At 37.0% G+C, this 27,698-nt stretch overlaps 1 protein-coding gene across 2 annotated transcripts in view; it reads right to left on the bottom strand.

Moving 5' to 3' along the window:
- Positions 1 to 10,590: 10,590 nt before the first annotated feature.
- GPR180 (G protein-coupled receptor 180) overlaps positions 10,591 to 27,698 on the bottom strand; it is a 28,017-nt gene continuing 10,909 nt past the window's right edge. Inside the window, exons 4-10 of one of the 2 annotated variants that reach the window (XM_055542781.1) lie at positions 22,986 to 23,166; positions 22,794 to 22,843; positions 19,599 to 19,756; positions 15,788 to 15,979; positions 13,997 to 14,043; positions 13,835 to 13,912; positions 12,674 to 12,831 (exon numbers count right to left, since the gene is read on the bottom strand). In XM_055542781.1, the coding sequence (XP_055398756.1) occupies positions 12,819 to 12,831; positions 13,835 to 13,912; positions 13,997 to 14,043; positions 15,788 to 15,979; positions 19,599 to 19,756; positions 22,794 to 22,843; positions 22,986 to 23,166 (719 nt within the window). In that variant the 3' untranslated portion in view covers positions 12,674 to 12,818. Of the gene's footprint in view, positions 12,832 to 13,834; positions 13,913 to 13,996; positions 14,044 to 15,787; positions 15,980 to 19,598; positions 19,757 to 22,793; positions 22,844 to 22,985; positions 23,167 to 27,698 lie in introns of both variants that reach the window. The other variant, XM_055542780.1, reaches the window with a different exon arrangement.

The raw sequence follows: 27,698 nt of genomic DNA, 5'->3' as shown, positions 1-27,698 counted from the left end.
TGTGCGGGCACAAGCACCATACGTAATCTTTACACCAGTCCCATGAGTCAGTAACATCAGAACCCATCTCTCACATCTGAACACTCCTCACTTTGTTCAGTATGACCCCTTTGCCATGCTAAAGGAATCACTGTTCATTCCAAAACAAGATTACATACAAGAAAATGATTGAAAACTGGCAGAGCCAAGATTTGAAATCAGACTGTCTTGTCAAAAAGTCTCTGCTCTTTCTAGTAGATAATACTACTTTCTAAATATGACAGATTTTGGCACCTTTTACAACTAACCAGCTCTATAAAGCATCTAGTGGCAAAACCCCTGAAATATAAGTGATGCATAAAGCAAAAAATCAAAATAAATCAACTGATTTTAAATGCACTTTTCAGAACAAACACATATGAGTCTTGTCTTTCTAAGACATCCTCAAAGAATAAGAGAATCTGAATATTTTCATTCTTCAAACTGCTCAAGTTTATACCGTTAATTATCCCAGTTTTAAAAATCTCATTGGTTTGGGATAGTAAAACTTTAAAGAATGTACTGAATGACGGTTCTTCTTCAGGAAATCTGTTAATACTACTCAGTATTTAATAGAACAAAAGAGAAAATCATATCATATTCTTAAATGCTGAAAGGCATTAGACAACATCCAACATCCACTTTGTAAAATTTATTTTCGTCTCTAAATTATGACCCAATAAAATTGACCTTTTCAGTGTGCAGCTCTTTGAATCTTAACACGTGTACAGATTGATGTAGCCACAACCACAACTGGGATACAGAAAGGTTCCATCACGTCCAAATTAACTCCGTCGTGTTATCCCTTCACAGTCATACCCTTCTCCCACCTGTAACTCCTGGCAACCACTGATCTTTTCTCCGTGACTACAAGCAGATTCTTTACCAACTGAGCCACTAGGGAATCCCTATTTGAAAATGCCATCTAAATGGGATAATATAGTATATAACCTTTTAAGACTGGAATGCTTTTGTGACTCATCCAAGTTGTGTGAATCAACAGTTTGTTTCTTTTTATTACCAACAGTATTCCTTTGCATGGATATATCCTACTTTGTAAATCCAGGGCATGTGGGCTGTTTCCAGTTTTTTGTGATTGTGAATAGAGCTACTACCAACATTTGTGTGCAGACTTTTTGTTTGTTTGTGGCTGTGCTATATAGCATGTGGGATCTTAGCTCCCTCACCAGGGATAGAACCTGTGCTCCCTGCAGTGGAAGGGTGGAGTTTTAACCTCTGGACTCCCAGGGAAGTCTGTGTACAGATTTTTATGCAAGTATAAGTTTTCCCTTCTCTAGGGTTAATACTCAGAGGTAGGATTGCTGTGTGATACAGTAATTTATTTAACATTATAAGCAACTGCAATAGAATGGCTGTGCCATTTTGCAATTCCACCAGCAATATAGGAGAGTAACAGACACTCCACATCCCTGGTAGGACTTGTTATTTTCATTATTTTTATTTTAGCATTCTAATAGGTATCTAGTGGTATTTCTCACCACAATTTTAATTTGCATATCTGGTGTGCACGCTCATGCACAGCTGTGTCCGACTCTTTGTTACCCCATGGGCTGCAGCCTTCCGGGCTCCTCTGTCCATGCCCATGGACAGGGGATCTTCCTGACCCAGGGATCAAACTCACGTCTCCTGCATTGGCAGGCAGATTCTTTTATCACTGTGCCCTTTATATTTCCCAAATGGCTAAATGGGATTCCCAGGTGGCGCTAGGGGTAAAGAACCCGCCTGCCAATGCAGGAGACCTAGAAGACTGTGAATTAGATCCCTGGGTCAGGAAGATCCCCTGCAGGAGGGCATGGCAGCCCACTCCAGTATTCTTGCCTGGAGAATCCCTTAGATAGAGGAGCCTGGCGGGCTACAGTCCATAGGGTCAAAAAGAGGGGTTATTTTTCACTTCTTTTTTATTTTCTTCAGTTGGAAGTGGAAGTTATTAATTTGGGACTTTTCTTCTTTTATGCACAAGCTTTTATAAACTTTCTTCTAAGAAACACACTTGCTTCTTCCTGCAAATTTTCATATGCTGTATTTTCATTTTCTGTCAATTCAAAATATATTTGGTAAGCCATGGTTCATTTAAAAAGTATTTAGTTTTCAAGTGTTTGTAGATTTTCCAGTTATCTGTCTGTTCCTGATTATGATCAGAGAGTATATTTTGTATAAATTCAATTCTTTTAGATTTGTTATGGTTTATGAACCAGGATATAGTCTATCTTAATGAATGGTCCATGTGTACCTGAAAAGAATGTATATTTTTCTGCTGTTGGGTTGAGTGATCTATAAATATCAACTAGATCTGCTTGATTGGTGATGGTGTTCATTTCTATATTCTAGCTGATTTTTTTTTTTTTACTAGTTCTGTTGATCACTGAGAGAAGAGTGTTGAAGTCTCCAAATTGAGCTTTGACTATTTCTCCTTTCAGTTCTGCCAGTTTTTGAAATATGTATTTTGAAGATCTATTGTTTGATATATGCATTTAAGACTGCAATGTTGTCTTAGTGAATTGACCCTTTTATTTTTTCATCCTTTCTTTATCCCTGGCAATTTTCATTACTCTGAAGTCTACTTTGATCTTAATATAGTAATTCAATGGACTTGAATGATTTTGAGCAAACTTGGGGAGATAGTGGAGGACAGAGGAGCCAGACAGGCTGCATTCAGTCTGAAGTGAAGTGAAGTCGCTTAGTCGTGCCTGACTCTTTGCGACCCCATGGACTGTAGCCTACCAGGCTCCTCCATCCATGGGATTTTCCAGGCAAGAATACTGGAGTGGGTTGCCATTTCCTTCTCCAGGAGATCTTCCCAACCCAGGGATTGAAGCTGGGTCTCCCGCATTGTAGGCAGAAGCTTTACCATCTGGGACACCAGGGAAGTCCAATACAGTCTATAGGGTCGCAAAGATACAACTTAGTGACTGAACAACAATAGTAATTCCAGTTTTCAATTGACTGCTGCTTGCATGTGTGTAACTTTTCTATTATTGTGCATGGCAACCCACTCCAGTATTCTTGCCTAGAAAATTCCACGCTCAGGGGAGCTTGACATGCTGTAGTCCATGGAATCACAAAGAATCAGACACAGCTCAGTGACTAAACAACAACAGTAGTAACAATCTTCAGTTGATTGCTGTTTGCATGTGTATATCTTTCCCATTATTGGGCATGGCAACCCACTCCAGTATTCTTGCCTGGAAAAGTCCATGGAGAGAGGAGGCTGGTGGGTGACATCCATGGGGTTGCAAAGAGTCGGACGTGACCGAAGTGACTGAGCACGCACACACACACACCTATATCATACTTGAAGTGTGTTTCTTATACATAGCATATAGTTGGGACAGTTTTAAAAAGCCTATTCTATCTCTTTTAATTGGTGTATTCTAAACATTTACATTTAATGTAATTATTGATGTGTCTGTATTTAGGTCTATCATTTTGTTGTTTTCTGCTTTTCTCTTTTTCTCTGTCTTTAATTTCTTTGTTTCCTCTTTCCTCTCTTTTTTTTTTGAACATTTTTTATTATTTTACTTCAATTTTCCTATTGCATTTTGACAAAATATATAACTTGGTTTTTTTCTTAGTTGTTATTCTAGGCATTACAGTATACATATTTAATTTTTCAAAGTCTCTTGGAACCACCTAATGTGGCATGTAGGAATAGTAACACCACATTACCAAAACTAATTATTCTTGTTCTAGAGATACTAGTAATAAGGAGTGAAAATGAGGGGTACAAAGGGAAAAGAGAATTTAAATGATCATTCTTTGCAGATATCATGATTGTTTATCTAGAAAGTACCAGAGAACCAACTAAAAAGTTATTACAACTGTTAGGAGATTTCAGTTGGGTGATTGGAGCAAAATTAAAATATAGAAACCAACAGTCTTCACATATAAAACAACAGTCATATGCAACATAAAGTGAAAGAAAACATTAAAATATCTAGGGATTATCAAGAAACGTTCAAGTTCTATATAAAAAAGGCTTTAAAAAGTGATGACAAATAATGCTCACATTAGAAAGAAATAGAAAGGTATTTCATACCAGTTTCTTGGATCACTATGGAAGCAACCACAATTCAGAGAGTTGATGACATGCTTGGCTAAGGAGCCAAAAGGATAAGCTACCACCTGTGAAATCAACATCCAACATGTTAAGTAAGTCAAATCTCCCTAAATTAATATGGAAATTTAATTCACTCCACTAAAAACAGAAAGCAGATTTGTTTTTCTTTTGAAAAAAATCAGAAAAAAAATTGATTCTAAAGCTCATATGAAAAAAATGGCAAGAATAATAAAAAATTATGAAAAACGAGTGTACTAGCAAGAAATTATCCCAACCAGACAGTAAGGCATATTTTAAAGCTACAATAATTAAAACAGTGTGGTATTAGACCATGAATAGAGTTTACTGAAAGGCCTAAAAGTTTCAAAATAGACTAGCTACAAATCAATAAATAAAAGGTGGATTACACAATAAATGATGTTGCAATAAGTGGGCAACCATCTGAAAAAAACTAAGTTGTATCCCTAGTTCATATTTCACAGCAAAATTAATTTTAAGTGGCTCAAAACTTTAAACATAAAAAAATAAGACTGCTAGAGGAAAACATAGGGGTTTAAACATAATCTCCAAGAGGTTAGGCTTTTCTACCTATGACACAGGTAGAACACAGTGACCATTAAACACATGCTTTTAATTCTACCTGTATTTTAAAAAATCTATAAGCTCATCTGAGCTTCAGTGTGCCAAGTTTTTGTTGGGATTTCACTACATGGGCATGATAGATTGGCTCACTGGCCACAAGGCTGAACTTAATCCTCATTGCCTCTTCCCTCCTTGGAGATCAGGCTGAAGTTTTCGTGACTCAAAGCCCCAGCCCTCTAATCACATGTTTGGCCTTTCTGGTGTGGTCAACCCTCATACTGAGTCATCTCATTAGCACAAAATATCAGTTTCCACCATGAATAACAAAAACACTTCTATCACTCTGGAAATTTCAATGATTTAGATCCTGGAAAGTAAGACAGGGAGGGCAGGGAGGGTCTGGGAATAGGGGAAGAGTGCCAGGCAAATTTTTTATTCCAAAAGTTTAGGGGGCTACCTGTAATAGCAAAAGGCTTGAAACCAACAGTGTCCAGTAACGGAGGATTATTTTTAAAAATTAATTTAAAATCACTAATTGAATCACTAATTTAAAAAAGATTCATTCATATAATGAAATTCTAAGCAATCAGTGAAAAGATGCGGTGATGCAGTAAGTAGGGATACAAAACAGACTGCTGAATGTGCGTAACAATCTGTATGGGATGCTCCAATTTACGTTTCACATATGTTTACATATACATGGGGCCATCTCTAGAAAAATACACAAGAAACTGGTAGTAGAGGCTGAATCCAAGGGAGGGAAATAAGTGGCCATAGGGACTTAATTTCTTAATTTTTTACTATTTTCAAACTTTTAATTTTTGTACAGTGTACATGTATTACCAATTTAACAAGGATAAAACATTAACAGTGTACTTGAACATTTCTATGAGAATACTGAACATTATTTAATCTTTGAATATTAAGGATTATTACCATGATATGTGTATGTGTGTGTGTGTGTGTGTGTATGTGTGTGTATATATATATATATATATATATGTATATGCCAGGCTGCACAACTCGTGGCATCTTAGCTCCTTGACCAGGGATCAAGAGAAGGCCCTTGGCAGTGACAGCACAGAGTCCTAGCCACTGGACCACCAGGGAATTCCTGTCATGAGCTATATTGAACAACAAAGCTCTAAGTGTCTATCAAGGCATGCAGGGCTGTTTTCACCCACACTAAATGACCCCAGGCTGCTGGAATTTGAGTGTTAGGGTCATTTATACTTTTTCTGTCTTCTCCCAGATGCTTCAGACTACTGTCAACATTCCTTCCCTTAGCTAACTTAAACATCTTTTAAATCGATGCTTTTAGTTGTGGTGGACTAAGATGCCGGTCACATGGTCTCTCTATTTAAAAGAGGGAGAAATTGGTTCTCTGATAACTTGAAAAATCCTTTTACAATTGATGAATTTTAGAGATTAGACTTTATTAATAACTACTTGACTACTCAAGATTTTTACACATTCTCAGTTCCATATTTTAATAACTTAATAAAGAACAGCATGTTGGCTTCCCTGGTAGCTCAGCTGATAAAGAATCTGCCTGCAATGCAGAAGACCCTGGTTCGATTCCTGGGTTGGGAAGATCTGCTGGAGAAGGGATAGGCTACCTACTCCAGTATTCTGGCCTGAAGAAGCCCATAGACTGTATAGTCCATGGGGTCACAGAGTTGGACACAACTGAGGGGCTTTTACTTTCACTTTCAAAGAATAGCACAATTGCTAACTATATGTTTAAAATTTTTTCAGAATTTCTTTTATCCATTGATTCAAAAGTATTTTTGAGCACCTAGAGTACACCAATCAGAGAATGTTCTAGGTCCTAGGGATACAGCAATAAACAATACAATGGGCCAAACTCCCTCAGAATTTACAATCTAATTGAGAAGAGAGGCAATGGCAAAGAGAAAGCAGTAATATAAAAAGAAAATAATGTAATAGAGGTTAGGATGGGGAACAGCATTAAATAGGATGGTGTATCTGTAGGGTCTGGTCACAAAATGAACACCACTAGGACATCCCCCCCCAACACACACATTCCATTTTTAATATGCAAAATAAGGTATTTATTATAGGGATTTTCTTATAGGAGGCCATTCCAATCCCAAAGAAAGGCAATGCCAAAGAATGCTCAAACTACCGCACAATTGCACTCATCTCACATGCTAGTAAAGTAATGCTCAAAATTCCCCAAGCCAGGCTTCAACAGTACGTGAACTGTGAACTTCCAGATGTTCAAACTGGTTTTAGAAAAGGTAGAGGAACCAGAGATCAAATTGCCAACATCCACTGGATCATGGAAAAGGCAAGAAAGTTCCAGAAAAACATCTATTTCTGCTTTATTGACTATGCCAAAGCCTTGACTGCGTGGATCACAATAAACTGTGAAAAATTCTGGAAGAGATGGGAATACCAGACCACCTGACTGGCTTCTTGAGAAATCTGTATGCAGGTCAGGAAGCAAGTTAGAACTGGACATAGAACAGACTGGTTCCAAATAGGAAAAGGAGTATGTCAAGGCTGTATATTGTCACCCTGCTTATTTAACTTATATGCAGAATACATCATGAGAAATACTGGGCTGGATGAAGCACAAGCTGGAATCCAGATTGCTGGGAGAAATATCAATAACCTCAAATATGCAGATGACACCACCCTTATGGCCAAAAGCAACAAAGAACTGAAGAGCCTCTTAATGAAAGTGAAAGAAGAGAGTGAAAAAGTTGGCTTAAAACTCAACATTCAGAAAACGAAGATCATGGCACCTGGTCCCATCACTTCAGGGCAAATAGATTGGGAAACAGTGGAAAGAGTGAGAGACTTTATTTTGGGGGGCTTCAAAATCACTGCAGATGGTGACTGAAGCCATGAAATTAAAAGACACTTACTCCTTGGAAGAAAAGTTATGACCAACCTAGATAGCCTATTAAAAAGTAGAGACATTAGTTTGCCAACAAATGTCCATCTAGTCAAGGCTGTGGTTTTTCCAGTAGTCATGTATGGATGTGAGAGTTGGACTATAAAGAAAGCTCAGCGGAGAAGAATTGATGCTTTTGAACTCTGGTGTTGGAGAAGACTCTTCAGAGTCCCTTGGACTGCAAGGAGATCCAACCAGTCCATTCTAAAGGAAATCAGTCCAGAATATTCACTGGAAAGACTGATGCTGAAACTGAAACTCCAATACTTTGGCAACCTGATGCGAAGAACTGACTCATTTGAAAAGACCCTGATGCTTGGAAAGATTGAAGGTGGGAGGGGAAGGGGACGACGGAGGATGAGATGGTTGGATGGCATCACTGACTCAATGGACATGAGTTTGAGCAAACTCTGGGAGATAGTAAAGGACAGGGAAGCCTGGTATGCTGCAGTACATGGGGTCACACACAGTCGGACACAACTGAGCAACTCAACTGAACTGAGAAGGGAAGATGGATGTGAAGTGGGGAAAGCAAGGATGCACTGGGACCTGCCAGGATGAGGAGATCCACAAGCAGTGAGTGGAACTCATGAGGGTGCACCGGAACCCAGGCCAGCCTCATTGCCTTCAAGTCTCCAACCTCAATAACGCGGTTGTCCTGCAGAACCCAGCACCCTTTGTCACAGAACAATACACACATCTGGCCCAGGAGTTAAAGAAGCTGAAGGAGGTGACCCACCTGGAGCTGGTGTTCTGTGGGCCTGCCTGTTGGTCCTCAAACCAAGAAAGTGAACCAGCACATAAGAAAAAAACCAGGTGGGCAGCAACAGAGCATGCCTTGCTTGCACCTTTCAATTATCATAAGAATCTGGATCTGGTTACTTTCCCTTAGTCCTCTAAGTCTCATGCCAAACATCTCTTTGACCCACACTATTCTGGAATTATGCAGATGTAATTCAGAGGAACCTATGAGCAGCTTAGCTATATTGGTCCCATATAAATTCACCACAGATGGTCAGAGGTCTCTGAAAGATATTTTATCTGAGAACTTGAATGATGAGAATTCAACCATGAACCACATCAAGATTTGGAAGAGAATATTGCAGGCAGAAGAAATAGCTAATGCAAAGGCTCTGAGGCAGTGACGTAAATGAGGTATTTTGGGAGGATAAGTCTGGGGCATGATGAGAAGAGATTAGAAATGAGATTAGACATAGAGAAAGGGCCCTGATCACGTGGGGCCTTGTAGAACATAGTCATGAGCATGAGTCACTTTTTCCCAAGTGCAATGGGAAGCAAATAGAGTTTTAATAAGACAGTCACTTTGAGCTCATTTACATTTCTAAATTTTAAAATAATTTCAAATATACAAAAGGCATACAGTTAGCATGAAGAATTCCATCATCCAGCTGATTTCCCTTTGCTGTGTGGAGACCGGGCTGTAGACAGCAGGATCACTCCTTCTGCAACTCCAGGCTTCCTGCTATTCTTATGTAACTGTCATCCCTGGGGTACTTTCCAGGTGGCTATAGTGGAAAAGAACCCGCCTGCCAATGCAGGAGTCGTAAGAGATGCAGGTTCGATTCCTGGGTTGAGAAGATCCCCTGGAGGGCATGGCAACCCACTCCAGTATTCTTGCCTGGAGAATCCCATGGACAGAGGAGCCTGGCGGGCTATGGTCCATAAGGTCGCACAGAGCCAAACACAACTGAAGGGACTCATATCACTCCTATAGCACAATGCCCTTGGAGTTGTGCAGAGAAGGTGCCCAAGTGTGGAAGCAGCACTATTAGAAAACCACTGCATGCGTTCATGCACTAATTTTCAGATCTCATGGGAAAACCAATGTCATTATTTTAGTCTCAATTTATAAATACATGTTGAAACAAAAGTCAGTTGCTACCCCTTCAGATCTAGTCTCAAACTGATTGGCTGTATCATTTCACTTCTCAAAAACAAAGAACCTCAAAGATTTGACACCACTGAAGCTATTTAAAATGAATGTTTCACAAATAATTCCAGATTTCCAAAGAATTTTCAGAGAACATGCACAGCCTCCTAAGGGAAACATGTTGAAGGGGCCAATGTTCATACTGATACATAGATTCTAGTTTCCTTACGTTAGAATTGGCCTTAGACTCGTATATCTCCCATTTTCATCAGACGTGGCTTACTTTACTTGAGATCATGAAAATTTTTTTTCCTAAAGCAAGTTCTTCTGCCTGGATTATCTCTCCCTGCTAGCAACACTATCTGGCTGAAAGCCAAGGTTCAAATATTGAAGTGAGCTGAGGTACACAGAGATAGTCAAGCTCATTTCTAACTTTCAGCACAATTTCAGGTTTACTGTTAAAAACCAACAGCGAAAGTTAACTATGGCTAGCCATTCTTTCTCACTAAAATTTAACACAATATGTAATAGGTGCTCATTAAATCATGAGGGTAAAGTAGAAAAGTGAAAGAGAAGTCAGGTGGCTATGGGGAATCATTTATTCTGTTTCATACTCAGTTACAGGGGAGCATGATTATCACAGTAGCACTTAGAGTGATATGTGCCGATTATACATATCAATAAAAACACCTTCATGTACCTTCCTATATAGCGCTTCCCAGGTGGTGCTAGAGGAAAAGAATCTGCCTGCCAATGCAGGAGACTGGAGACACAGTTTCGATCCATAAGTCAGGAAGAGCCCCGGGAGAAGGAAATGGCAACCCACTCCACTATTCTTGCCTGGAGAATCCCCATGGACAGAGGAGCCTGGCAGGCTACAGTCCATGGGGTCACAAAGAGTCAGGTACAACTGAGCATCTGAGCACACATACCTTAGTACATGAAGAAAGAAAATGCTTCTGGAAAAAAAAAGCTGTGGAAAGACCATTCAACTTCTCCAAGAAAAAATGTAAACATAGATTAAAAAAAAAAGCATTATCTGACAAATAAAGAAAAGTAGCAAAGTTCTGATCTTTAATTAGAGTTTGCAGTATACACTTATCTTTCTGTAATCTGTGGTAACAAATCTCCATGTAAACATTCGGGAAGAGAAAAAACAGAGGATACCATGTCATGACTTACAAACTATGAATTCTGAACTTGGATTACTAATTATTCACAGCTGTTTTATACATTTATTAACAAACTGTCTTCCTTCATTTAACAATGGCTCTTGAATAACAAAATAAATTATCAGTAAATTCAACCATAAATTAAAAAATAAAAGTAAAAAATAAATTGCTCAAGCCTCATAAATGCAAGCACAGTAATATATTTCATACATGTTGATTACAGTTTCCATGTTCTTTGTGTAGGTAACACAAAGATTATTCTCTTCCCATTGTTGCAAGTTAACAAAACTTTTGAAAAGGCTTCAGTCTTTTTTTTCAGCTCAATTAACTGCCCTTCAGTTGAATACAACAGACAATAACTGGGGTTATTAGATGTGAGATGTGGTAAAAGAAAAGGTCATGACCACTCAGAAGATCACATAAATCTAAAACATACTGTCGACTTTCTAGTCTCAACCTGTAGCTCTCATTTATTAAATAATTTACAAAGAGCTGTTGATGATTTAATGAGTAGGTTGAACTTTGTCATTCTGCCATTTTGCTAGTCACGAACACATGTATTTTGCCTTTAAAATGAAGCAGAATACTATTCACTTTCAATGAGACTAAATGCAAAGGAAAAACAAAGACAAAAATAGATATTTTTTAAGTTCTGCTATGTTACTTTAACTATTTAATTAAAAAAGGTTAATTACCAGATCAGTGCACTATTTCTTGCTTAAAAACATAACACCTTTGAAAGTAGATTAAAAAAAAAAAATCTTTAAAATAAGCCAGAGGTAAAAATGAAAAGGCCTGAAGGACTTGCAAGACAGAATAATTTGTGATCAGTTACTCTTAATGGGAATAGTCTTTTTATACTGCAAGTACCAACAACCATTTAGCAATTTTTTTAACAGGCACTTGATAGAGTATTCGAATACTCAATACCAGGGCATCATTTGCAAAAAATATGGCTTTATTACAAAGGATTCAAGATGGCAACCACTTAGAATCCAGTGCCAACACGGATTATAACAAATCCAGTGAGTATTTTGTTTTCCAATTATTCATAGAAAATTTAATCCTGATTAAGTATCCTTGGGCAGGAATTCATGGGTAGTTGATGACTGAAACCAACATTTATGTGAAATGCTTCTGTTAATTTAATCTGTGTATACAGCTTAATTATGATTGGGGATTCAATGTAAGAGAAATGAATTATATCAGGATTAAAATTTTAGTAACCATATCATAGAGTACTTTTTCCTTCTTTCTTTTTAAACATGTTAACCTGCTTGTCCCTTCACCTAAGTGCTCAGATTTTAAAATCCTTTGTATAACTGCTGCAATGTATCTAAGTTTTCATAAATTATCTGCCAAAAACCCTTTGCTAATCAAGCTAAATCCTAACTAGAGAGCGAAAAGTAATAGAAGAAAATGGAGAATAACCCGATCCACAAATAAACAAAAGCTTATTCACTTAACTACAAATATATTTTATATTAATTTTCTGAAGTAACTTAATTTTCAATATCTTTAAACTCCAATATGAAATGCATTTTCCTTAAAGCATAAAAAGAAGCAGTTTTTAACCAGTGTATTACACTGATTTCATAACTGGACTTAGTTTAGATACATATAAGTAAGTAATCATTTAACTGATCACTTCTTTTGGACCATCAAACCTGAGTTAACTACTGATGTAGGATGAGGCATTGTAAGTGGTGAGTCTCTTATAAAAATATTATACAATTCTTTTCAGCTTTATTTCCATATGGAAATTGCATAAATCACCTTATAACAACGCTCTTTCTTGAAAGTTTATTAAGTATATTTCAAAACATTTGTTACCTTTTTTTCAGTTTTCAGTTTGGTACTGCTTAAATGCAGTTATATATATATAACATGCTCTGCCTTCTCTGTTCAATTTTTCATACCACAAGTATGAAAAAAAAGTCACTGTATTTGGATCCTTATTGCACTCTGGTGAATCAATTCACTTTTCCTTAGAGAAAAGCAAGTATCAGAAGTGAGGCCGAGTTTTGTGTCCAGATGATATGGTCAGTGGTAGTGTTACTGAGGAAAGTGAAGAAACTTCCCAGTACAGACTGTGGGATAGAAAGAGTCTGTAGAGAATGACCATGGCAACAGACTGGCAAAGGATAACACCTATTGTAATGACCTGAAAAGAAAAGAAAGGGAATGCTTTACTGCATGCAAAAACAGAGAAATTGTATTCAATTTATCATGAACCTATATATGCTTTATACATACATAAACATCATACATAAACTTACATATACTTTAATATATATAAATAAAAAATTATATCTTCCCCATCTTTACTGAGGGTAAATTTTTAAAAAGAAATTTTCAAGAGAAAAATACAACTAATGTTCAGGACTGTAATTGTTCAAAAGTAAAATTCTTTTAGCAGTTTATAGATGCCACAATAAGACACAAAAGAATAATTTACGAAACCATTCTCTCCTCAGGGTGCATGCACTGAAAAAAGTAATAAGTAATAAGAAAGTAATAAGGAAAATCAGGCTCCTGGCTAATCTAGTAATAGGAATAAAGAATGCCCCTACCTGAGTCTTGACGAGTACTCTAAAAGCCCTTTCAGAAATTCTCAGGTAGCTTCTCTGTCTTTGTAGACTACCTTCCTATCTATTTACCCTCTGTAAATACCTCAGGTTCAAGAAACCCTTCTGTGTTCAAGCACATATGGCATTGCTTGTAAAGAGCTCCTGGCAGACTCCACTTTGAAATGATGGAGTCATTCACCTAAGATGGTAGGTATTAACACAACCAAAATGTGACATACTCGAGCATGGCACTCCAGTCTGCAGAGTGTTAAAGCAACTAGACTGATTTTTTTTTAAAAGCAATCTTGATATTTAACATTATGTAGTGAACATTTTTAATCATTTTTTCTTAACAAAGCTGTGTTCTACAAGTTAATTTATAAGATAGTACTATGAGATAAAATAGGAATAACAAAAGCTATTTTTCCATCATTTTGCTTATAAACTAAATTGAAATACTCACTGGTTTAATCATTTTGTTTCCAAGTTTTATTTCACAGAATCCAAAGAAACTACTGAGTGGATAAATAGGTTTTTCCTACTTAATTTCCCAATAAAGACTACAAACAAAACTATTTGATCACGTATATTATTTACCTTATCTCTCTGGTAGTCATCAAAAATGACAGAAATGCACGCAAGACCTGGATGGCATAAAAACCACAAGATGCAGCCCTGAAACAAATGAAAAATACGTTGAATAAGCGCAGCTGTGAAAGCTCTGTCTTCATTATGTACCAGACAGAAAACATTACTAGCCTATTTAGGAGGTCTTGATTGATCTCAATTGGCCTGTACAGTAGAAACTGCAACAAAAGACAGAAATAAGTTTGCTATTGTTGTGACAATGATACTTTGTTTCTAATCAAATGGGTGGTTTTTTTAGGAGTATTTAAAATCTTCCATCTTTCACATATACACATTTTGATATACTATGAACATGTTTAAACAAGTAACAAATCGATAATTGAGAAAAGCGAGGTACAAATGTGCAATATTTCTGTAAAAGACATAAGAATACTCATTCATAGTTTCATATAGATACACAAAGAAATTCTGTAAGAATAACACAAAAAACTGATTAACAGTGGCTACTTGTTTGAGATTTAGTACAAAAGACACTGGAATTAGGAAAGTAGGAATGGGAAACTTTTAATACTTATATTTTCAAATATATATTTTCTATTTTTCCTAGAACATGGCAAAATATCCTTTTCCAAAATTAAACTTGAAATAAAATAATAAGTTAATACTACTAGCTCTTGACAGGGTTAGTACCTTGATGTTGTAAGAAAAATAAACAAGATATATAAATATGTGTTTAGTAAGTTACTATCTGTATAAATGCAAAAGGCAATATAAAATATTTAATAATATATATTTTTAATTCTCTGAAAAATAAATTAGGAATTAATAGTTGTGATTATGTAAGGAGGTGATAACTGCATAGATGGGAGAGAGGTGAGAATGTGTTTGCTACTCTTTAAATGCTTCTGGATGTCTGAACCTATTCAAATAGTTATATGAAAACATATAAAAATTTCACTGTAAGAAAAATTTTGGTACTGTTCATAACATTGAAAAGAAAAAATTTAGTTTTCATACAACTAAAGTATAAACTAACATTTCAGACAACAGGCACTACTGTATCTGTGAAGAATTCCAAAGTGAAAGGCATATCCTTGCCTGTTTGATACACAAGAGGCCTGTGGCAGCAGCTTGACAAAGCTCCACATCAGGAATAATGAAGGAATCCTGGCCCTCTGTCCATAGCAGCCTCACTCTTCTGAGACTGTGGACTAGGGTGGGTGACCAAACAGCTTGTCAGAATGCGGTTTAGAGTTGCCAAGAGGATGGGTTATGGATTCTCTCCATCTGTATACCAAAAGTATTACCTTCCAGGGAGGGAGGCTTCTGTAACGTGACTGCCCCAACCTCTCTCCTGATCTTTTCCTTTATTAAATGGGTACAGAAAAAAAAAAAAAATTCATCTGCCTTTGGCTCTCACTGGCATAGGAAGGACATGAAAAGGGGGGATGAAGTCAACACGTTCTCATATGGATGCCATGAAATGGCTGAAGTGTAGCATGTACTCAGTCTCCTGGCTCCCTCTGCTTACGCTGAAGGATGGCTCTTCATGGTTCGTTATAAAACATTGCATAATTCTGGGAGTAAACAGTTCATAGTCAATTAAAAACTGCTTTTTTGAGAAATGCAAACAGTAATCTATTTTTTTATTAAAAAGTTCTGATACTACAGAAAAGAATGTAAAATCCCTATTGATCGAGAAATTACAATTCAAGCAAAACTGTCCTGCCAAAGATTACATGGAAACTACTGTTCCATGGGCTCTGTAACATGGGGATAGTATCATCTGCAGCTCATAAATTGTGAAGATTAAATGAGCTGAAGCACATAATGGGCTTAAGAGTGGTGCCTGGCACATAATAAAAGTTTATGAAGTATTAGCGTAGGGTTGCATACTAACTTCCCAGTAATGCAGAATGAAGTTGACAATGCAAAGAAGTCATTTTCTAAGCAAACCCATACTTTGGCAAAGGTGATGTAGAACTCCCTTTTGAGTGTACTTCTCTCCACTGTGATGATTTGGTAGAGTCCACAGCCTAAGGACAACGCTAGGCAAATTCTTAAAACGATAAGAAGGATCCCTGCTAAGCTGTGGTGCGAATGGTGGCTGTGAGAACTGGTTTCTTCAAACTGTTCCCAAAGTAGCAAAATACTCTGCAAAAAAAAAAAAAATAATAATAATAATAAATACATATTTTTAGAGAAAAAAGTCTTATCTACTTACAATAAAGTACTTTATTCAACTCTTTTATATATCCCCCTAAACAGTACATTCATTCCTAAGAGGTTCTAAGATTTATCAAACTATATAAGGTGTTGATAAAGTATGGGCAGTTTTTCCCCTCATTGACACCCTGAAGCTGGAGGAAGGGGCTTGCTATCATATGAGACCATGTATCAGAGATAAAAAATACTACTGCTACCATGATTCAAGTAACACATCTCTTACCATGAAAATAAGTTGAAAAGAGGCACAGAATAAGCACAAAGTTTCTTCTAAATCAATCTCTTTCTTACTTCAACACCTTATTATGAATCAAACTGTTCTGTATTCAAGCCTGTTATCTCAGGATAAAGTTTCAAATATCTCAGTATCTTTTATAATACACAAACTACCAAGTCTGAATTCTTGATTTCACTCTTTTTTCCCACGTTAACCTCTCTGGTTAAAGGAGAGTAGATTTTTTTTAAGATTTTCTTTTTTTTTTGATGTTGACCATTTTTAAAGTCTTTACTGAGTTTGTTACAATATTGCTTCTGGTGGGATCTTAGCTCTCTGACCTGGGATTGAAGGCATACTCCTTGCATTGGAAGGTAAGTGCTAACCACTGGACCACCAAGGAAGTCCCAAGAAGAGTGGATTTTTAATATTCATTATGGCACCCAGGGCAGAGTTACTTTGCTTATGTGTTTGTTCACCTTTTCTCCCCCGTGGTTACTACACCAGTGAAAAGCTCAGCAAGGTCCTGATTAAGCTGTTCTGTTTACTGCTATTCAGTAGAAATCAGCACCCACACACTCTCCATCTTTACTAAACATCAATCACTTAAATTATGATAATTTTTACGATCACACAAGTCATTGGTCCTCTGTTCTCCCTTCATTTACCAACTCAGCCCTCAGAATTGAGTCTTCAGTGGCTTCCAAAAGATTTAGATGAAAACTCCATTACTAAATCTAATTTTAGGCTTTATGGGGTTTACCAGCAACCACCTCGTTTCCTCATTCTTGAATCTTCCACCCTAATTTTACTCCTACTACATTCTTGCTAGGTGAACTCCTTTCTCCTCTTGCACAGATGAATTTCCTTCTTGGACCAAATATTCGATCTTTTTTTCACTGAAAGTTATTCCTCTACCCCACCAAATTATACCCATCTGATTCCTCAACATGCATTTCTAAACTTGACTTTTTACCACAAAAAAGTGCTATCATAGAACTATTATCTCCTGCTACATGAGGTGATGGATATTAACTGGCTAGGTTTTGGTGATCATTTCAAAATGTATATATACCAAAACATCAACTCATGTAGCTTGAATCTATACAATTTCTGGTTTTCAATTATAATCCAACAAAACAGAAAAAAAAAACCATTTCCCATGATTCACATTTTTACATATTCATACGCCCATATTTTCACATATGTATGCTAAGGCGTGATCTGCGGAATACAGTGTACATATTTACATGATCTCTCTTTTCCTGTCTCATCCACCTAGTCTGGTTGTTGTTGAGGATCAGTGCCATGTCTAACACATTGTTCACAAATGCTTTCCTGGTGGCTTAGGTAGTAAAGAATCCGCCTGCAATGTGGGAGACCTGAGTTCAATCTCTGGGTTGCGAAGATGCCCTGAAGGAGGAGGGCATGGCAACCCACTCCAGAATTCTTGCCTGGAATCCCCATGGACAGAGAAGCCTGGCGGGCTACAGTCCATGGGGTAGCAAAGAGTCAGACACAACTGAAGCAACTAAGCACAGCACTCCCATATTTTCACATACATATGCTAATGTGTGACCTGTGGAATATGGTGTACATATTTACATGATCTCTGTTTGCCTGTCTCGTCCTCCTAGTCTGGTTATTGTTGAGTATCAGTGCCATGTCTAACACAGTCTTCACAAATGTTCACAGAAAGTCTAATGTAGAGTTATAATCTCAATTTGTATGTTTATGATAATGAATTTAAATTATAGTGAAATAATGAAAATTCAGTTTTTAAAAAAGGCTACTGAGAAATGAGACTTGAACTTGATGTAACATTACTCTCCCTAAACCCTGGATCAGAAATGTTAAGTTGGTAGGATCTTGCCCTTATTTTAATCATCTCCAATTCAGTTCTTTCACATTAACTCTCCCTTACTGGCATTATTTTCTTTTTAAATATAAATACCTAAGATATGGTCCCTTTCTAAATCAATCATGTAAATTCAATAGACCATCACTCGGCACTTACAGTCCTAAATAAGTACTAGAGGTACAGAGATGAATAAAGCACAGGCTTTACCCTCCACTACTGAGTTTTTCCATTTATTTAATGCATTAAAACAAATTATGATGTCCTACATAGAACCCAAGTGTATATTTCATTTTCATCTGTAACTTATACTGGTCACAAATTCAGTACAAATTTTTATGTTTATCTCTTTCATCTAAATTTTTATAAATCCATTGTATATAAGCATACAGAGATCCTAGAATGTCTACATATCACAACAGAGGAAAACAAAACAAGAGCAGAGAGGACCCTTCTAAAAGACCAAATTTGTTTTGGGTGTGCTGCTGCTGCTGCTGCTGCTAAGTCGCTTCAGTCGTGTCCGACTCTATGCGACCCCATAGACGGCAGCCCACCAGGCTCCCCCGTCGCTGGGATTCTCCAGGCAAGAACACTGGAGTGGGTTGCCATGGGTGTATTTGCTTTCAAAAACAAGATCCCCTTCTTTTTTATTCTACATTTTGTTTTTTTCTTTAATCTGATATTCACTTGAATTCTTTCATGTATAAAGTAGATTCCTGCCAATGAATGAATCTTCATTCACTGACTGATTTAATACTGAGTACTTACAAAGTGTTAGAAAATATGAAAGAAAGCTCTTAATTAGAAAATGAGAATCTAACTGAATATTAAACATACTGTGCTTAAATAAGCTGATAGGAAGCTCATATTCAGGTAAATTACAATGAAATTTTACAATTTACATATACTAGCACTCAGAAAATTAACAGGTTATTTGATCCATCACTCTTTTTTTCCATGTTTTAAAAAAATTGAACTATAAGTGATTTACAATGTTGTCTTAGTTTCTGATGTACAACAAAGTGATTCAGTTACACATATATACATACTCTTTCTCATATTCTTTTCCATTGTGGTTTATTACAGGATTGTGAATATAGTTCCCAGTGCTATACAGTAGGACCTTGCTGTTTAATACATAGCACTGTGTATCTGCTAATTCCAAGCTCCTAATTTATCCCTCCTCCACCCTCTTTTCCCTTTGGTAACCATAAATTTGTTTTCTGTGTCTGAGAACAAACTCTGCTTCATAGATAATTTCACTTGTGTCATATTTTAGGTTCCACATGTAAGTGATACCGTATAGTATCTGTCTCTTTCTGACTTACTTCACTTATGATCTATCACACTTTAAACTCATAGTTTAAAACGACACAAATTTCTCATGGGTCCCGGGGTTCAATTTTGACAGGAGATGTGTTCAAGTCTGCATTTTTGAATAGTATAAAACAGAAATATTTGGTTTCACTACTCACCTGTGTTATGACCATGAATACAGCAATACCAGTGGATGCAGGAGTAGAGTCCCACTGGAGAGGTCTGCTCTGAGACTTCTTCATTCTGACTATTGTCCAACCCATGCACAGACTCAGAAGTAGGTATAGCATTTGAATTTGGGAAGCAATGTCAAAAACTAATGGGAAATGAAAACCAAAGTCAGCTGAGCTTTTGCAATACAACAAATCTCCTTTTTTTTTGTGGCCATGCCACAGTTTGTGGGATCTTAGTTCCCCAAGTGAAGAATGAACCCGCACTCTGGGCAGTGAAAGCTCAGAGTACTAACCACAGGACCACCAGGGAATTCCCAAATTTTATCCTTTTTGCATTGAGAACATAATTATTTTATTAAGCACAAAAGACAGGCACTTTCAAAAAGAAACTACCAAAATTCAATAATAAATCTAAAGAATAAAAATTCTGCCATTAAATTTGTAAACATTTCTGAAAATAGCTAACACAAATGCAAAACTCCTATTTTTAAAAATATATATATGTACCTGTACATATTTTTAAGGCCAGCTTTAAATCTGTTCGTGTTCCTTATTTTTCTTAGTTTTTCTAACTACTATCTATAACTCACCACTTATGAAAACACATTTTAAATATAACTTCTGCAGTGTGGAGAACACTACATATTTCTGGGTTGTTAATGTTTTTTTGATGGCTGAATCACAATGTGAAGAACAGTTGCTGAAACTATTAGTAAGAAATAGCATGACAATAAAGAAACGCAGAGATTCTGTAGCATCCAGTTATGCCGGCCTTAGTGTGAGTCCTGAAGGCAGATGAAGTGCTCCATGCATTGGTGTGAAGCGCCACCAGGCGGCCATCACTCACACTTCAGGGAGGTCTGCTGCTGTGGAAAGGACGCAACAAAACCGCCCGCGTCCAGGGCAGCGCTACTGGTAAACAACCATCAGTCATTTACCTCCACTTACACGCGTCTTTTTTTCGGAAGTCCTATTTATTGATTTTTTTAAAAAATTATAACCTTTCATAAAAGTGTATTTCGATGTGGATTTTGGAATAAATGTTTGATCCCAATTTAACAAAATAAAACTTCCTTCCAATTGCCATGTATGACTTTGATGTCTTCTTTTACTTTTTTTATACAAAGTATAAACTTTTTTATAATTTTTTTTAAACTTTTACTTCTTTTATACCAAGATATTATTAGAGAAACAGATAAAACTAGTTGTAGTATAATACTTATATTAAAAGTCACAAGCCAAAAACCTATTAATAATAGATCTTCTCAGATTTATTTTGACATATTTTTCTAACCCTAACCCCAATTAGAACTAGATACTTTACATTTGGGCTTATTTATCTGTAATAGTGAATTCTAATAACAAACTGTCATCACATTTCAATGATATGAAACATCATGACCTTTCAGATCAAGGATAATTTACTTTCACCAGAGATTTAGACTGTGATGCTAATTATTTTTATTAAACATTTTACAAATACATATTCAGTTACTTAAAGAAGTCAGCCAAAGGAATATACCTACATAAGTTGCTACTTAGCTTTTGCTATTTGTTTTTACAAATACAGTGTGTGGGGGGTACATAGATTTTCTGGTTCATTTCTATGTGTACTAACTAATGCACATATTGATATAATATACTGTAACTGTGACGAGAGGCAGAACACAGCTTATCTGTTCTTGGAAAAGTAACTAATTATAGACAAAGTACACAGATCATACAAAAACCCCATCCTGGGAATTTAATTAAAAATCTTGAAATTTTAGGGGCTTCTCTGGTAGTCTTGTGGTTAAGACTCCGCACTTCCACTGCAGAGGGCAGAGGTTTGATCCCTGGTCTGGGAACTGATAATTAGATCCCACATGCCATGTAAGGCAGCCAAAATTTTTTTTAAAAAGAAATTTTATCATTTCATAAACCTGTTGTCAGAACTACAAAAAATGATCAATATTGATTTACTGTAGATTTTTAAAAAAGACTTTTGCTTTTAACCTACCATGAAGATGCCAGACAACCTGAAACTGTTTTGTATATAGTAGATACTCAAAAAACTTCAAAAGTCCTTGATTTTAGTAATAGCTTTGCTACTGATGGGCCTCTGTATGCTTTGCCTCTCTGGACCACAATTTCCTCATCTAAAATGCATGAGCTAAATTATTTCTATGTTCTGTCCAGCTTTAAAACTCTAGGACTCTATTATAAACATCCTGAGTCATCTAAGAGAAAACAGGGGGACAAAGAAGGGTTCTGGTAATGTCAAAAGAAAGAGAGTCAACTTTTGCTCATGCCCAAGAGGTGAACAGTATATACATCCTCTTCACAAGGAAAAGGAGAGGCTATAGAAGTTTTAGAATCTTAAAATAGGCAGCATCAGGATAAGCGGGTCCTGAGATGATTACAGAGATTACTGTAAGACACCCTATTAAAGAGTGAGGAGACTAGAAGAGAAATGTGGAAAATATAAGGAAAGTAAATCCTAGAATGGCTGTGTATTCAGGACCTGCTTTTTTAGAGCAAATCTTAACTTGTTTTTCAGAACTGAGAATGGCATATGACCTGATGTACCTCTGAAGTTCTCTTTTAAAAGTTATGATTATAGGAAATTTTATTTTTTCACCATCATGCTTAATTGAAAAATTACCTCATAAGAGTTCCTCTTATAAACCAAAGAACAAAGCTGAGAAGTCAGCTCAATTATAGGTTTATTCTATGTCTCCAGGTTAGAAACAGAGAGAAAAAGTCAAAAAGGGGATGATAAAAGGGAAAAAAAAAATCTTTAGCTTTGTGGTCAGAAAATTAGGTCTAAATTTGGCTCTACCATCTACCAGATGACTGACATTTGGAAATGTATTTCCTGTCACTGAGCCCAGATTCTTTATCTGCAAAATAGGGATAAGCATACCTACTTCACTGAGTCTTTATTGAGGATAAAAACGACAGAAAGGGCATAAATATGCTCTAAAGACAATGAATAGCTAAACACATTATCTATCCCTACAGAAACTAAACAGGATATGTGGAAACTAAATCTGTAATCTTATTTTCAGTTGAGCCAAATCTAATCAACCTCAGATAAAAAAACTGTATTATGACAGAAAATAAGTGATGAAAAAGGAAAACATACAAGAAGCAGATAGTAAGTTTATGTTTTAAAGAAATGCTTAGTAAGATACTCACATTCTGCCAAACTTCCCATAAAAGGTACCCCTATTCCATCTTTGGAGTAACTGAGGAATTGAAGAGGAGAATATTAGCATAAATTACAAATGTGAACAAAATTATTCATAATCAAAGCAAACATAACTTTGGTGGACTAATTAGGATTAATTAGACATAATGATGAACACAGTTTTAATGGTTGTGAGTTACCTGGAGAAATGAATGTAATTAGCGAAAGCTGAACCAGCTTGTAACAGCAATGCAGTTGTCAGAACCTTTAAAACCATGTGCATGGGTCCTCCTTTCTTAATAGCCTGCCACAATGACTGAGCATAAATGCAAGCAATCACAAAGTACACTAGGACTAGGAGGAAAAAGAACTCATGTAACCCTGTGAAGAGAAGAAAGGAACAAGCCAGTTATAGTGTTGGGTTGCTTTCAAATCTTCCCATCAATATATTTTCAGAACTCGTCTTTTAATTGGAGTCATAGCCTTTATTTACTTTTGCAAGAGAAAAAAGGAAAACCCGTTGAAACTTAAATAATCTTCTACTCTGGAATAAAGCCTTAACTGTAAGAGCACAGCTTAAACTAAGGTCAGTCTATTAAAAAAAAAAAATACTGGTCAGGAAATAAGCCCACAGACTAACCACAAAATAATAAGTTTTGTTCGAAAAAACAACGATTTCAACATTCAGTTACATATGTTTCTTACCCCCAAAATGGGTTTCTTCTATAAGACGTTTAAAAATAGACTTAGTCAGTCAATAATAGTTTACATACCCTGACAATGCCTCTCAAAGTGTGAGCCCTGGGCCAGCAGCAGCACCAGCACTAGGGACCTAGTTAGAAAGCACATTTGGGACTCATCCTGTATCTAGGGTCTCAGAGACCCTGGGAGTGGGGACCAGCACTCTGGGTTTGAAAAAGTCCTTCAGTGACTCTGATGCAGCTAAAGCCTGAGAGCCACAGCTCCGGGATGGATGGAAGCCTTAAATTCCCACTAGGACAAAGTGTCACAATATGTGTCATGACCAGATCCTCCTTCTGAAGGAAAGGGCTTTTGTTCTGTCAAAGAGGAAAACCTATGGAGACCACATGATTCCACTCCACAGGCGACTGAGACTAAAGCACCTGACCAAATGGCTACCAATCCGAAGACTGGTCACTGGCCAACAGCACCACTTGGTTCTCAAAGAGGCTAAGCACGTTCTCTTGGGACATCAAACCATAAAACACAGAAAGGATGAAGCAAGAAAAACTGAAGATGGAAAGAACTGATGCTAGGGCAGGTCACAGGAGTCAAGCCAGGCCACACTGAAATAAAAATTTTGAGTGAGCAGAAATTTTGAATGAGCAAAGGGAGTTGGCTGGTAAAGACAAGAACAAAGTAAATGTGCAGAATTTTTTAAAGGTGCTATGCATTTAACGACCTCTAGTTTCTACCACCAACTTTTCAGGATGGTCTTCACACATTCTCAAGATCAGATCAGATCAGATCAGTCACTCAGTTGTGTCTGACTCTTGGCGACCTCATGAATCGCAGCACGCCAGGCCTCCCTGTCCATCACCAACTCCCAGAGTTCACTCAGACTCACGTCCATCGAGTCAGTGATGCCATCCAGCCATCTCATCCTCTGTTGTCCCCTTCTCCTCTTGCCCCAAATCCCTCCCAGCATCAGAGTCTTTTCCAATGAGTCAACTCTTCGCATGAGGTGGCCAAAGTACCGGAGTTTCTGCGTTACATGGAATCTTTTGACTGTGTCTTCGTTTTTCAGAGCTTTCAGAAAATTTTTTTATAACAAACCAGGGCAAGCTCTGAGTTTAACAGTTTACATTTACTCCGTTACACTGAAAGTTAGTCCCTAACATTAGGGCTTTTATATTCTATCTAAATAACACTGGACACCATGACAGTGGCTATGAAGACAGCTGTCTCTATTGAATCTGTGAATGAACAGTCTAAACTGCACTCACTTTCATCCAGCTGTGACCCCTGAACCTGCTCCAATTTCCCATGTGGGATAAACTTGAAACAACAGAAGGAAATGTTTCCATTATATGGAAAATCATTTTGGAAAAGTAATTCAGGAGATACCAATAGTAGGAAAAATACTCAATAAACAGTTCAATCTCAATCATGTTTTAGGCATGGTTAGGAGAAAACAGAAAGTCTTTCAGCCACTGGGTGTCTCTCCTGCTCTTCGTACATAAATGCTGATCATCCTCTTTGCTAGTCCAGGTGAGAAAGCACGTTCAGACTTCAGGAAGAGAATATCAAATAACAGAATGGGTGTATGTTCTTTTAAAATTCCTGACATAGAGAAGTAGAGTATTCTAGTTTTAGAAATAATAGGACCATAAGCCTGCGATTGTTAGAGTAATAGAACAAGGCAGAAAATAAGCTAAACATATAACTGTGGGCTTCCCTGGTAGCTCAGTTGGTAAAGAATCCACTTGCAATGCAGGAGACCTGGATTCGATCCCTGGGTTGGGACGATCCCCTGGAGGGCATGGCAACCCATCCAGTGTTCTTGCCTGGAGAATCCCCATGGACAGAGGAGCCTGGTAGGCTACAGTCAATGGGGTTGCAAATAGTCAGACACGACTGAGCAACTAAGCACACCATTAAAATGGTGGGTCAGTAAAAGTCTTGATGCTATCCTGTGTTCTGAATCTGTTTTTGTCTTTCCTTCTTAGTATAAAGAATTAAATATGGTATTCTACTTAAATTTTTATTTATTTATAATACTTTACAGAATGTTCATTACAAGTTAAGGTTCCAGGCTCTGTTAGGTTAGAAATGCACTAGAAAAAGAACATTCTCAAACTCTTTATTGAGTAACTAGAATAGTGAGCCTCCCAGACGGCTCAGTGGCAAAGAATCTGCCTGCCAAGCAGGAGACCCAAGTTCAATCCCTGGGTCGGGAAGATCCCTGGAGAAGGAAATGGCAACCCACTCCAGCAGTCTTGCCTGGGGAATCCCATGGGGTTTCCCAGGCAAGAATGGGAAATCTTGCCTGAGAAAGATGGACTGGTGGGCTACAGTCCATGGGGTCACAAAAGAGTTGGACACGACTCAGAGACTAAACAACAACCGCGACCAGAATAATAGAGGAAAGGACTTTTGAAAATAAGACATATGTCACTAGTAAAAAATGTTTTCAGATTATTCAAGACTAAATGTATTTTCCATAAAAAGCTAACACTGTAACCAACAAATTACTTCATTGAGATAATATATTAAGTAACTTGAACAAGGACATTTGTCCTATACTTTGCTCATTGCATTTTGCATAAATTATTTACCTTGACTCTGATTCTTTAAAGTTAAAACTCTGCTTTTGCACTCAGGGTTCTTTTAAACAAACCACCTCTAGGAAAAAAGTCTGTTTCTTTCCTCTTCAACTTTACTTTGTTCTGCCAACATCCCTCAGAGGAGAGCAATCTATGTTCACCTTGAAACTAAAATCTAATTTTAAAACAGGTGGATACTAGGTATTAAGTCTTGCCTATACACAAAAGAAGAAAAACACTCTTAAATCACCATGCAATGGGTGACAAAGACTTATAAGGGAATGAGTAGATTTTAAGGCAAACTTAATGGGAAGAAACATTAGCAAAAAAATTCAGTGGGAAGAAAACTTTTAGGACAGCTTTAAAAAAGTTTACCTCTGGCTAAATGATGGGAGATGGGAGAAAAGAGGGTAAGAGAGGGACAGAGTCAACGGGTCACAAGGCAGCCCCTGGAACAGTCTGGCCTACCAGTGATGTCTGTGGTCTCAAAACCCAAGGTCCATCCCACCCGCAGGTGTCTCAAGATACCTCCTGACGAGTCTAAACCAATTAGAGAATTCCAATACTCTCTTTGCCCAAAGATGTACGCCTAACCCTAATCCTTTACTTTGACTTGTTGGTTTACCTTTATCTCCTTTCTGATACCTTCACTTAACATTTCTCTTACCATGTTAGATAACAAGGTCATGTGTAGAGTTCTGGCCAATGAAATGTGATGAGGGACCTTCTGGGAAAAGTTTCCTTGCTCTTAACAAAGAGACACTGAATTTGGCCATTGTCCCGATACAAGGACGAGATAACTGCAGTTAACCGTGAATATGAGGGAGCTAACAAGCTGACAGTCAGAGGATATGAGGGTAGAGAAATGCTAAATAAACTGCCTTGAAGAAATCTCAGATGTTATTGTTATGTAAGAGAATTAATTTCCTTACTGTCTATACTACTTGCAGTAGACTTTTCCATTAAAGTTACAGAGCTAAAAGTAAGATCGATAACAGAGAGGAAAAAAGGAACAAGAGAAAATAATAAACATATCTGAAGTCTTAAAGACAGTGAGATGGCAGATGTAGAAGAGCCTGTAATATTATTCCAAGAAAAATCAAGTCTACTTTAGACAATGATGCTTTAACTCTCAGGATTCTGTGCACTTCTTTTGGTCTCTACCAACTACAAGTAATTAACAAGGATTCTAATTTTTTAAGAGGCGATTTTATTTTATTCTACCTTGAGGCATGATATTCCTATGTAGTGTTTTGTCAAATAGCATCAAACTTGCCTTAGTCAATATCCAAAAAAACCCCTAAGTTCCTATGTCTGTAAAATATAGGAGTAACTGAAGTCTGGTAGATATATAAAATACCTAATTGGTTTGAAAGGAAACTATAAAATTCAATCAGAGTAACATGTAACATTAATTGCAGCTTTTTGCACCAGGTTATTCTAATTTGAACCTCTAAGATACATGGTTTAACAGTCTATTCTGAGTAAAAAGCATAGCAAATCAATTTTCTCTACTCAGGGCAGAAAATTAGTCAAATGAGGAAAACTTTCTAAACCGAACTAATTGGGAATTATTCTCTGGAAACAAATTCTATACCTGAGGCTACAGACTAGGAAGAATCCTTC

This window comes from Bubalus kerabau, chromosome 12 (genome assembly GCF_029407905.1).
Source record: "Bubalus kerabau isolate K-KA32 ecotype Philippines breed swamp buffalo chromosome 12, PCC_UOA_SB_1v2, whole genome shotgun sequence".
Classification (NCBI taxonomy): Eukaryota; Metazoa; Chordata; class Mammalia; order Artiodactyla; family Bovidae; genus Bubalus; species Bubalus kerabau.
This window is presented reverse-complemented; position numbering and strand designations above follow the sequence as displayed.